We start from the raw sequence: 12,176 nt of genomic DNA, 5'->3' as shown, positions 1-12,176 counted from the left end.
GTGCCTTTGCTCTTCCCTTCTCAGCCCACCTTGTTCTCCACTCCTTTCTGATTCCAACCCGCAGCTCGAGTGCAAACCCTTCACTGTCCAGTACCTTGGGCTGATCTGACATGAGTGACCAATTTTATTTGGGGGATTGTTGGCCAAGGCACCGGAAGAAACTCCCTCCTCTTTTCGAATAGCACCATGGGATCTTTAACGTCTAACTGAACAGGCAGACAGGTCCTTGGTTTAACATCTCATCTGAAGGCTGGCACCTCCAGCAATGCAGCGCTTCCCCGGTGTTGCATTGGAGTGTCATCCTAGACTATGTGAGTTCAGGTCTCAAGAGAAAATTCGATGTATACATCAGAGATAAAGGAATAGAGAGATATGGGAGGGGTGATTAGAAGCATAAATACAGTAACAGATTTTGGCGAAATGCAATCTCTGTAATTCTTTGTAAGTTCTGATCTGCAACCCAAACCTTCAGACTCAGAGACAAGAGTTCTACCAACGGAAACAGACTTACACTCGAATCATTGTAAAAGTTTTTGTGATGTGATAAGTTGCAATTTTTTTAATATACTAAATCTCTTCCCTTGTATATCTGAGCAGGTTGAAAATCTTCAAAAATCTCTGGGGGTAGCAAAGCCTGCGGAAATGGAACAATCACCATTTTATCAGAAGTCATCAGACCTTAGAATGCATCATAGCACAAACCAGGAGTTGGTAAGATGAGTTATTAGCTGACTTATTCCACACCCCTCACTTTCACATCAATCTATACTGATAGGTCAGCCTATGGATAGTTGGAAGCAGTCTCGGCTCCGAGTCAGAAGCTTGTGGGTTCACGCCCCACATCAGGACTTTGAACTTTCAATCTCAGCTGACCCTCCAATGCAGTGCTGGGGTTGGAGATGCCGTGCTTCAGATGTTACAACAAATTGAGGTTCCCTTGTGCCTGTTCAGGAGGACTTCAAGTTCCCTCCCATAGCATTACTCGAAAAAAGAAGGGAGTTTTTCAAGACCATTTGAATCCCTTAGCTCTCGACAACCTAAGGAATTGTATCAAATGCAAGATTTATGACACCCTTCCTCCACCTTGTGCCTGGCCAACAATCCTCCAGATGATTTGTTCATTCAGCTCATGGTAGTCTGTGGGAAGTTCATTCTCACCCTGTTGAGCACAGAAGGCAGTCCTCTCTTGTGGTGAGGTGGTTTCCTGCTGCATATTGTACAAGCATTAGCAAATTGTTATCACAATTCTAAATATTGACTGTACCATAGAGCTTGGCTCAGTTTGTTGCAAACTTGCCTCTGACCAGTACATTCGTAGTATTGAGCCTGACATTCCAGGGAGAGTGCTGTATTGTCAGAGATGCTGTGCTTCAAATAAGACACTAATCCATAGGCTTCAATTGGATGTGAAAGACCATCCTGACCAATAATTCTCCAGATTAATGGGTCGTTCACCTCATGGCTCTTTGACAATATGCAAAACAATAATAATCCTTGCATTTGATGTAGCGCCTTATCATCTTTAAAACGTCTCAAAGTGCTACACAGAATATACTGTAAAGTGAATTGACTGGATATTTTGTGGGCGAAACGGCTGCTATATTTGCCTTAATAAACAGACTCTACACTTGACAAAATTGTGAAGTAACAGATGTTATTAAAAAGATTTGTTCATTCATTGAGTTTGATCTCGATCCACACCGTCACTGTACAATAACAGTAATGTTCTCCATCTGTGTTGTTGAAACTCAGTGGGATGACAGTCGCAAAGAGGAAGTCCACGCATCACCACAGATGACTCCCGTACCAGCGACACGCAAGAAGAAAAAGCCACTTTCAGGTGCCTGTATAGGTCCTAAGGTAAATGATCAGGGCATGCCTCACTTGTTGCAGGTTATACAATGTAATTTGATGATAATTTGAGGAAGATTTAGAAGAAGTCGGGAACAGATGGGTGAGATTATAATCATTGGATGTTACAATTGTTGCTGTGCAACTGCTAAGTATCCTATTTGTTTTATTCAAAGACAGCACCCCCAACAAGCAGGAGTCCCCCAGTATCTCTTTGGAGTGTCAGCCTGGACTGTGAGCGTGATGTGGGGCTAAAAACCCACAAATGGTCCAAAGCGAAATTGCAACAAACTGAGCCAAAACATAAAGCTGTCCTCAACAATTAGCATGGTTACAAATTGTTAATGTTCATTACAATGTGCCGCAGATTCTGTCCGTCATACAATCCTCCCTATTCAAGCTAAGACCGTCCAAAACTCTGAGCCCACGTGCTCTCCCGCACCAGCTCAGCGAGTCCTACACCCCCATCCAGGAGAAAGGGTATCTCACTCGGTGTCCTGGCCAAAAATCCAATAAAATTGGTCATTCACTTTGCGACTGCTTGCAGGATGTTGCTGTGTGCAAATTGGCTGCCACATTGTCGACAAAACAATAATCCTTTCATTACTATTATAAATAGCTGTCAGGGGACAGAACCCCCACTTCCCACCACCCACCCCCGGATTTCTCTCTCAGATCTACCTAAATTTTATCGTTTGTGAAGTGCAGATTTTTCTAATTCTCATCACTGGAGAAGCTTCTGACTTAATATTTTGCTTATAACAAGTAAACACCTGATTTCTTCAAACTTGGAAGTCTGATTTAGAAAGTCCTTCTCGTTGGCTAAGGAGAGAATATGCTTACCACTTCTTTACCAATTGGGTTAAAATAACATATTACTATTGATTTCTGTGTCCATTGTGATTAACTTCAACTCACTGATGTACATTTATAATCCATCTCCATGGTGCCCAGGATTACACTGCTTGCACTTCTTCACCGGAAACAGATGGGAATGGGACTGATCCGCCCCCCGAATGCCCACGTTCCAAGGCTGAAGAACTCCATAAAAGGTACATTTACAGATAATAATTATAATAATAATCCTTGCATTTGATCTAGCGCCTTATCACGTCTTTGAGATGTCTCAAAGCGCTTCACAGAATATACTGTAAAATGAATTGACTGTATATTTTGTGGGCGATGTGCGGCAGTCAATTGCACACAGCAGCGACCCACAAATGGATTGAGTGACCAATTTATTATTTTTTTGAAGGAATTATTACCCCCAGAAAAGTGATCCGCCAATCGACTAACAACCAGGCTCCTACTTACTGCTAGGTAAACAGAGGCATATGGAGTAAGGAAACAAGGATTATTTATTTATAAGAACACCTTCCTCTTTTCAAACATTGTCACGTGATCTTTAATGAGTTTAAGTGGATGTTAAAGATCCCCATGGCACTTTTCAAAAAGGGAAGAGAATGAAGTTGTTCCCTGTTTCCTGGCCAACAATCCCCCAGATAAAATTGGTCATTCACTTCATGGCTGTTTGTGGGACTTTGCTATGTGCAAATTGGACTGCCGTATTTGTCTACAATCGATAGTCACTACACTTCCCAGTACATCTTGTGAAGTGTTTTGAGACATCTCGACAACATGATAAGACACGAAGGCACTAAATGTAAGGATTATATTATTACATATTCACCATACTAAATTCTGTACCCTCATCACACCAGTTCTAGCCAGGCTGCACTGGCTCCCTATCGCCGAATGGATCAATCCAAGATCCTCACACTTGTCTTCAAATCCCTTCATGCCCTGGCACCTCCCTAACTCTTACTCTTACTTACTTACTGCTTATTCCTCAACCCACTACCCACTGCCTCCGCTTGACTGGCTCCGGCCTCCTGCATGTCCCTCATGCCCTCCGTCTCACCATCGGTGGCCACATTTTCATCCAATATGTCCCGAAACTCTGGAACACACTTCCTGTATTCCTCAGCCTTGCCCCTTTACTTCCTCATCTTCAGATTGCGCCTGAAGACCTTCCTCTTCAACCAGTGCCTACAATCACTTTATCCCCATCCCCGGAGTCGTGCTCCGCCACTCTCAAGCGCTCTGCATGAGGAGCTCTATATAAATGCAAGTTGTTCTTGTTAATCTGTAAATTTAGAAATTGATGATCAACAATTTAGCACTCCCGCAGCCCTGCACTAAGTGTCAATCTAGACCAGGGGAGTCCAACCTTTTGGCTGCTCTGGGTCGATGCCATATTTGAGAAACATATGCAGGCCACATAAGCAATTTTTTTGTGTTTCCTTTCGAGAAACAGGACAAGACAAACATTTAGACAATAGAGTTTTACCTAGTGTCCTGGTCAACAACAATCCCCCAGGTGAAGCACTTTGGGACATAATAATAATAATAATAATCCTTGCATTTGATATAGCGCTTTTCACGTCGGGAGGACGTCCCAAAGCGCTTCACAGAACACACTGTAAAGTGAATTGACTGTACATTTGTGGGCGAACGCGGCAGCCAATTGCGCACAGCAATGTCCCACAAACAGTCGTGGATTGAAAATGACCAATTTATTATTGTTTTTGGTTTTGGAGGGATTATTATTAGGCTCTGTGTGGAGTAAGGAAACTTGCCCAAGGTTTCGCCCTGTGCCTGGAATTGAACTCAGGTCTCTCGCTTGCAAAGCGAGTGCTGTAACCACTGAGCTACAGGACTCCACGACATCCTGAAAGGCACAATACCAAATGTGAGCCATTGTGTTGAACCCCGTCTACACTTGGGATTATAAGAGACATCTCTCTCTTTGATTTGAAGGTGCCATCAGGAGGTCAGTCGCCTGGATACCAAGAACCATGAGCTGATGCAGAGATTCCACAAAGTGCAGGAGGAGCTCGAAGAGGTAACAGAAAGGAACGAAGCACTGGAGGGAGCCCTCGAGGACATCCGGAACCAAATGAAAGAAGAGAAAGCTGCCTTTGAGAACGAGAAAGAATCATTGAAAAAGAAGGCAAGTCCGCAGAGCCGACACCCATAAAATGAACCCAAGGGCGCGTACCCCCTGTGTCCTTACTGGGCTATCTATGTTGGCTGTCCACTTAATGTGGTCAAAACGAAATCTCCAGATGAAGCAATGAAACATGTTAACTTTTGCCTTTGGTTAGGCAGGTTTGACAACACCTCCGACAATCCAGCACTCCCCCAGCACTGCACTGGAGTCTTAGCTAGACTAAAGAGTTAAGGACTAAAGTCCTGGTATTGGGGGCAGTTTAAGCTCTAAAAACACAAGGCTGGTACCAGGCTGATAATCGAGGGCGTTGCATTGTTGGAGGTGCTCTGATTTGACAGAGTCGTTAAACCAAGTTCCTGTCTAACTGGGCAGGTGGTTGTAATAGATCATGAGACAATATTTGAAAAGGCGAATTTCTCCTGGTGTCCTGAACAATCCCCCAGATAAAATATAAAATTGGTTATTTTGTGATCCTGGTCAACCCCCCACCACACACATACATACACACATACGCACGCACGCTTACAATTTGGGTAATAATGTTCTGCCTGTTTTTGTAGATCGCAACTATGGAGTCCGATCATATGAAACTCAAACGCAAATACAAGGATCTAAAGGCCAAAAGCCACAATGTGATTGGTGCACTTGGGAAGGAGCAGGATGTGAGGGAGGTGAGTGGCCTATGTAGCCTTGAGTATGTGAGGTGTTGCCAGTTAATGTAGATTTGATAAGGAGATGTGAGAGGAGTTTCAATGATGGGTGACGGACCGCACCTGGAAGAATTCAGAGAGGGTCGGAAAAACATCTCCCAGAGGTGTGTCACGGGGGAAATGATTTGCCATTAATGGCTGTTGGGGTAGAGTTGATTAGGGTAAAATGCTAATATATCCTTGTCAATAATTCTGCTAAGCAGTGGTCTGATGATGGTTTCATCGATGTCACTGTTGAGCTCAGTGAGGGAAATTCAGCCTTGTGTGCCCAGGCAACATTGATCAATTCCACTCCTGACCTTGACTCCACCACTGTGAGGCGCTCCGAGATGCTAACCCGCGTGAAGGGCGCTATATAAATGACTTGTGCATTTCCTCTACAGCAAATGAAGTCAAATGAAGCTACTTGTGCAGAACTACAACAGAAATACGAGGAGGAAAAGAAAAGAAGGGATTATCTGGAAGCGACTCTGGTCACCACACAGCAGGGGAAAACCCGGAACGAGGAGGTAGGGCCACATTCCCAGTCCAGGGAGTCACACTGGCTAATCTAGCTATATACTCAAGGTCTAGGATGCACTGGTGGGCAGATTAGGAAACACTTTAGTTTTAATTCACAAGAATAATCTTCATAAACTGGTGAGGACTGTTTGAAAAGGGTATGTAGAGCCCCTATCAATGCAACATCAAATATACATCAGTTCAGAACTGAGACTAAACTGAGAATGATGGCTTTACGTTACTGCTGTGCGAGCAGGGAAAACATGCTTATGTTTTTGTAGCTCTGTAAGGCATTGAAATATTGCAAAATGATTTACAGTAATTACTGTTTAGGGTTTTTTGTTGGTAAACTTTTCCTAAACTCCTGTGTGCCTGGGAAAGGGCATGAGCACTCACTCACTCCCTCCCTCCCTCCTTCTCCTCTCTCCAATGTCTCCCCTCACTGGAAGCCTCTCCTTGGCACCTCCCAGCTTAGCCTGTCTGATCATGACCTAAGCCTGTGGCAACTGCATGGCCACTGTCCAGTATTGGAATGCTAACACCTCACCATTTCTATCACCTCCCACACAAATCTCCTACTCAGGGAAAGTCAATAATAGGGACAAGCAACCTGTTATCCTGAAACTGATTTTCTCTCTCTTTCTCTCTCTCCAAACTAGAAAAAGACCCTGTCATTTTAATAATTTTAAGAAAATCATTTTGGTCACCTCACCAAAACTTTTCAAACAATTCTACATTCTAGTCATTTGGGACCGTGCATTGCCAGTTCTCTCTGATAATAAAAAAAGAACTAACTTTGAGCATCACCATCTGACCTAGGAATTGGAGGCTTACCGGACACAGGTGCACTATCTGAACACAGAGCTGAAGGAAGCCCGGAACATAACTCAACACACTAATGCCATGAACACCACTGTGGAAAAACTGCAACACGATAAGTGCATTCTGGAGAAAAAGGTGAGATGAGATGCACAAGACATTAGTCATTCGTGCAATCAGAAATGGGGTCATCTGTCCAATTTTGAGCAGCACGGAAACATCATTGATTTTGAACCTGTGGGCTTTGTCAGTGGACAGGGTAGCCAACGTAGGCGAGAACTGGGCTTAATATTTATATAGCGCCCCTCATGCAAGGTGGCGTTCCAGAGCACTCATCGGCAGGACTTGGAAAGATAAACAAGTCACTGGGGACAGGGAATCCTCCCACTCAGCTCCTGTTAACCCTGCAAGCCAAAGCTCTATCGGGTAGGGTGGTCCTAGCTGGACAAGCAGCAGGAAAGCTTGTCAGACAGTGATATCAATGGAAAGCTATGTAGCTTTAGCTGGTTAGACTCCAGCAGTTAAGCCACTGTTTGCTCTGGAGTCCCCAAGCCTTGGTTTTTGCCAACCTGGTCTAATATTCTCCGGAATTAGGTAAGCATGATGTGTTCCTCCAGGGAGAGAGTGTGCATTCCATTCCAATAAATATCTCTGGAATAGGTGGGATGTATGGAAATCTCAACTTGGTTTGGATACTCTTAATACCACGCATTGGAGATGGATTACATAGGAATATCAGAACAGGAGTAGGGGCCATTCAGCCCCTCGAGCCTGTTCTGCCATTCTATAAGATCATGGCTGATCTGTACCTCAACTTGGATACCACGCATTCGTCACATCAAGGCTCGATTATGGAAATTCCCTCCTTATTGGCCTTCACAACTCTTCCCTTCACAAGCTCATCCAAAACTCTGCAGCTCGTGTACTCTCGTGCACCAGGCTCCGTGACCCCATTGCTCCCACCCTCTCCAACTCCACTGGCTCCCCATCCCTCAGAGGATCGAATTCAAGATCCTCGTCCTCACTTTCAAGGCCATCCATGGCCTTGCCCCCTCCTACCTCTCTGACCTGCTGACTCCCTACCAACCTGCCAGCTCCCTCCGTTCAGCGGGCTCTGGGCTGCTCCATGTCTCCCGTCCAACCAGCCCTAACATCGGTGGCCGGGCTTTCAGCCTCTCTGCCCCCACACTCTGTAACTCAATCCCATGGTCCCTTTGCCTCGCTTCCTCCCTCACCTCCTTCAAGGCCGGTTTCAAGACCCGTCTCTTCGACCGTGCCTTTGGTCATCCTCCCACCTCTCTGCTTTCCCTCATCCCTACTCCACCCTTCCCCCATGCTTGGGTCCTGACCCCTGACTGTCCAGGGACTTGGGACATTGTCCCGACATGAAAGGCGCTCTGTAAATGTAATTTTGTTGTTGTTATTGTCTTAAGCATGGTGATGGGTTTCTGCATGTGTCAGACTGACCCGGCTGACCAAAAAAAGATCTTTTCCTGTGAATTCAAGTGCTGATTTGTCAGATGTAAAACTTAGGTGTGAACTGGATGTGTTTGCTCCCTCCCTTGCCTCCTTCAAGTCACGACTCAAGATCTTCCTTTTCGACGGTGCCTTCAGCTGCCCTCCTACCTCTCTGCCCTCCCTCATTCCAACCCTGCCCTCCACCCCATGCTCGGGTCCTGACCCCCGACTGTTCAGCACATTGGCACGTCCTCCCAATGTGAAAGGGCTTTACAAAAGTAATTTTGTTGTTTGTTAGGTGTGCAAACTGGAGGAGGAGTTGAGGAAGGCTCGGAAGGAATTGAAAAGCTGTAATTGGAAAGAGAAAGCGGAGGGCTATTCACACCAGCTAGCAGACCAGCAGAACTCCCTGTATAAAATGGAGGAGGTGCGGACCACTGCAGAGCAAGAAATTAACAAACTACGGTAAATAACATGAGCAATGGGAGAGAGGTAAAAGCAGATAAGAGACATCTCTGGGAGTTACAACTAGTCAGCTTTATGACACAAATCACTGAGAAATCACCTCACAACACACCAGTTATACAGTCAGGTCTGTACTAAGAAACGGAGAATGGATTACAACAACAAGATTTCATTTATAGAGCGCCTTTCACGTCGGGAGGACATCCCAAGGCGCTGGACAGTTGGGTCAGGACCCGAGCATTGGGGAAATGGTCAGGGTGTGGGGAGGGAAGGGAGGGAGCGAATAGGGGGGAAATGGTCAGGGTGAGGGGAGGAGAGGGAGGGAGCGAGGAGGGGGGGAATGGTCAGGGTGAGGGAGGAGAGGGAGGGAACGAGGAGGGGGGGAATGGTCAGGGTGAGGGGAGGGAGTGAGGAGGGGGGAAATGGTCAGGGTGAGGGGAGGGGAGGGGAGGGAGGCAGCGAGGAGGGGGAAATGGTCAGGGTGAGGGGAGGGAAGGGAGGGAGCGAGGAGGGGGTAGAGAGTCGAGAGGGGAGCTGAAGGCACTGTCAAAGAGAAAGGTCTTGAGACCGGCCTTGAAGGAGGAAAGGGAGGAAGCGGCGAAGGCACTGGGGGATGGAGTTCCAGAGCCTCGGGGCTGAGAGGCTGAAGGCCACTGATGGTAGGGCGGTTGGGACGGGGGATGTGGAGCAGATCGGAGCCGGAGGAACGGAGGGTACGGGCAGGTAAGTAGGGGGATAGTAGGTCGGAAAGACAGGAGGGAGCGAGGCCGTGAATGGCCTTGTAGGTGAGGATGAGGATCTTGAATTCAATCCTCTGGGGGATAGGGAGCCAGTGGAGGCGAGCGAGGGTGGGAGTGATGTGGTCGCGAAGCCTGGTGCAGGACAGTACACGAGCTACAGAGTTCTGAATGACCTGCAGTGTGGAGGGAGGTGGCGGGAAGGCCGGTGAGGAGAGAATTCCCATAGTCCAGCCTTGAGGTGATAAAGGCGTGAACCAGAGTTTCAGCCGCGTGAAGGGTGAAGTAGTGCCGTAGTCTGGCGATGTTCCAGAGGTGATGGAAGGCGGTGCCAGTTGTGGCGCGGATATGAGGAAGTAAGGACAGCTCAGGGTTGAACAGAACCCCGAGGTTCCTGACTGGCTTTGAGAGGTGGAGAGTGCAGCCTTGGATGCTGATGGTGTCAGCGCCTGAGGTGCGGAGGCGCTGACGCGAGCCAATCAGGAGCTCAGTTTTGCGCACGTTGAGCTGAAGAAAGTTGTGTCTCGTCCAGGACTCGATGTCGGACAGGCAGCTGGAGTTGAGGGTAGAGGAGGAAAGGTAGAGTTGGGTGTCATCCGCATACATGTGGAAGTTAACCCCATGTCTGCGGATGATGTCACCACAGGGGGAGCATATAGAGGGTGAAGAGGAGGGGACCGAAGACAGAGCCCTGAGGGACACCGGACGAGACAGTGCGGGGGGTGGAGGAAAAGCCGTTTGTTGAAACAAAATGAAGACGGTGGGATAGGTACGCTAAACCACTCAAGGACAGTGCCTTACATGAGAACATCAGAACAGGAGTACAACAACAAGATTACATTTGTATAGCGCCTCTCACTTCAGGAGGACGTCTCAAGGCGCTGGACAGAGTACTTGAAGGAGGCTAAGGAGGGGGTGAGGCAGAGTGACTGGGGGATGGAATTCCAAAGGTTGGGGGCAGAGTGGCTGAAGGCTCTCCCACCAATGGTGGGGCGGGTGGGGCGGGGGACGTGGAGCAGGCCAGAACTGACTGTGTGCAGGGAACGGGCAGGTTGGTAGGGGGTTAGGAGGTCGCAGAGGTAGGGTGGGGCGAGGCATGGAGGGCTTTTATGTGAGGACCAGGATCATGAACTGGATCCTCTGAAGGATAGGGAGCCAATGGAGTCGGGCGAGAGTGGGGGAGATGGGGTCATGGAGTTTGGTGCGGGAGAGGACATGGGCTGCAGAGTTCTGGATTATCTGCAGCCTGTGAAGGGAGGAGTTGGGAAGGCCGACACGCAGGGCGTTTGTATAGTCGAGCCTGGAGGTGATGAAGAGATCACTCTTGAAGATCAAGAGTTTCAGCGGCCTAAAGGGTGAGGTAGGGCGATGTTACAGAGTTGAGAGAAGGCTGATCTGTACCTCGACTCTCAATTACTGTTCTTTGCCCCATATCCTTTGATACCCTGACCCTAACAATCATCTATCCACCTCAATCTTGAACATTTGAATGGATCCAGCATCCGCAGCCTTTTGGGGACAGAGTTCCAGATTTCCACTACCCTTTGGGTCGAAAAACTTCCTCCTCATTTCACTCCTTGAATAGTCTTGCTCTAATTTTAAGATTATGCCCCCTTGTTCTGGAATAGAATATAACAGTTGATATTTGCTCTCCCAAGAAGCCATCTTTCGGGAATCAATCTCAGGTCCTCTCGCTTGTGAGGCGAGTGCTCTAACCACTAAGATACAAATCATTATTTTTGACCAGTAGATTTTGGGTTCTCAGGTGAGTGTTTATTTTAACTTTCTTCCCCCTCCACCCGGTCCTTTCTTCCTCAGTTTCCAGATGAGCGAAGCTTGTAGCAAGGTGGAAGGTTCACAGAACAAGCTGACCTGTGTAGTGAAGGAGAACCAGCAACTGCTCCAGGAGAACGGTGCCTTACGGCAACAAATCTGCAGCCTGCAGCAGGAGTGCAAGCTGCTGACTCAGGAGAACACTGACCTGCGGCAGAAGTTCTGTAATTACCAGGTGGAGACCAGCCACCTCCACCAGGACAACGCTTCCTTTCGGCAGCAGCTTGTGTGCTCTCAGCAGGAAAACCAGCGACTGAACCAGGAATTGTGCAACATCCAAAAGCAGCTGGGTGGCCAAATGCTGTGCAAAGAGGATAATAATAACCAGGTTACACAGTTCACTTCTATTTGTTGCATTCTAATCCTGTTGGTGCCTTCAGCCTCTACGCCCTGAAACTCTGGAACTCTCTCACTCAATCCATCCGCCTTGCCCCCTCCCTCTCCACTTTCAAATCCTGCCTAAAGCCCTTCCTTCTTGATCCTGTTTACAGTCACCTCTCACCCCCTCCCTCCCCACTGGCTCGGGGTCAAACTATGCAACTGTCAAGCGCTCCAGGAACCTACCCCGCTGAAGGGCGCTATATAAATGCAAGTTGCGGTTGTTGGGTATGTTTGAGCCACTGCTAACTGAGCAACCAGTTAATTTAATTTAATTTAAAATTACCAGCCCTTTGGAAAATGGGTCAGAAGACTCAAGCCCCACTCCAGGACTTACAGAGGTTTACACTTAAGCAGATGGAACCACAGATACAGGCCACTCGGCTCAAAGAGTCCATGCCAGAGTTTATG

General features: G+C 47.5%; 1 protein-coding gene across 7 annotated transcripts in view; it reads left to right on the top strand.

The window, feature by feature from the left end:
• Window positions 1-12,176, top strand: part of ccdc30 (coiled-coil domain containing 30) — a 61,511-nt gene that overhangs the window by 27,488 nt on the left and 21,847 nt on the right. For all 7 annotated transcript variants that reach the window (XM_042343560.1, XM_042343558.1, XM_042343559.1 and 4 more), the window contains 9 exons: window positions 598-711; window positions 1,753-1,860; window positions 2,806-2,903; window positions 4,672-4,864; window positions 5,425-5,535; window positions 5,958-6,083; window positions 6,895-7,032; window positions 8,651-8,817; window positions 11,373-11,715. In XM_042343560.1, the coding sequence (XP_042199494.1) occupies window positions 598-711; window positions 1,753-1,860; window positions 2,806-2,903; window positions 4,672-4,864; window positions 5,425-5,535; window positions 5,958-6,083; window positions 6,895-7,032; window positions 8,651-8,817; window positions 11,373-11,715 (1,398 nt within the window). The remainder of the gene's footprint in view (window positions 1-597; window positions 712-1,752; window positions 1,861-2,805; window positions 2,904-4,671; window positions 4,865-5,424; window positions 5,536-5,957; window positions 6,084-6,894; window positions 7,033-8,650; window positions 8,818-11,372; window positions 11,716-12,176) is intronic.

This window comes from Callorhinchus milii, unplaced genomic scaffold (assembly GCF_018977255.1).
Source record: "Callorhinchus milii isolate IMCB2004 unplaced genomic scaffold, IMCB_Cmil_1.0 Scaffold24, whole genome shotgun sequence".
Classification (NCBI taxonomy): Eukaryota; Metazoa; Chordata; class Chondrichthyes; order Chimaeriformes; family Callorhinchidae; genus Callorhinchus; species Callorhinchus milii.
The sequence above is the reverse complement of the archived record's forward strand: the minus strand, read 5'-3'. Positions and strand labels throughout refer to the sequence as shown.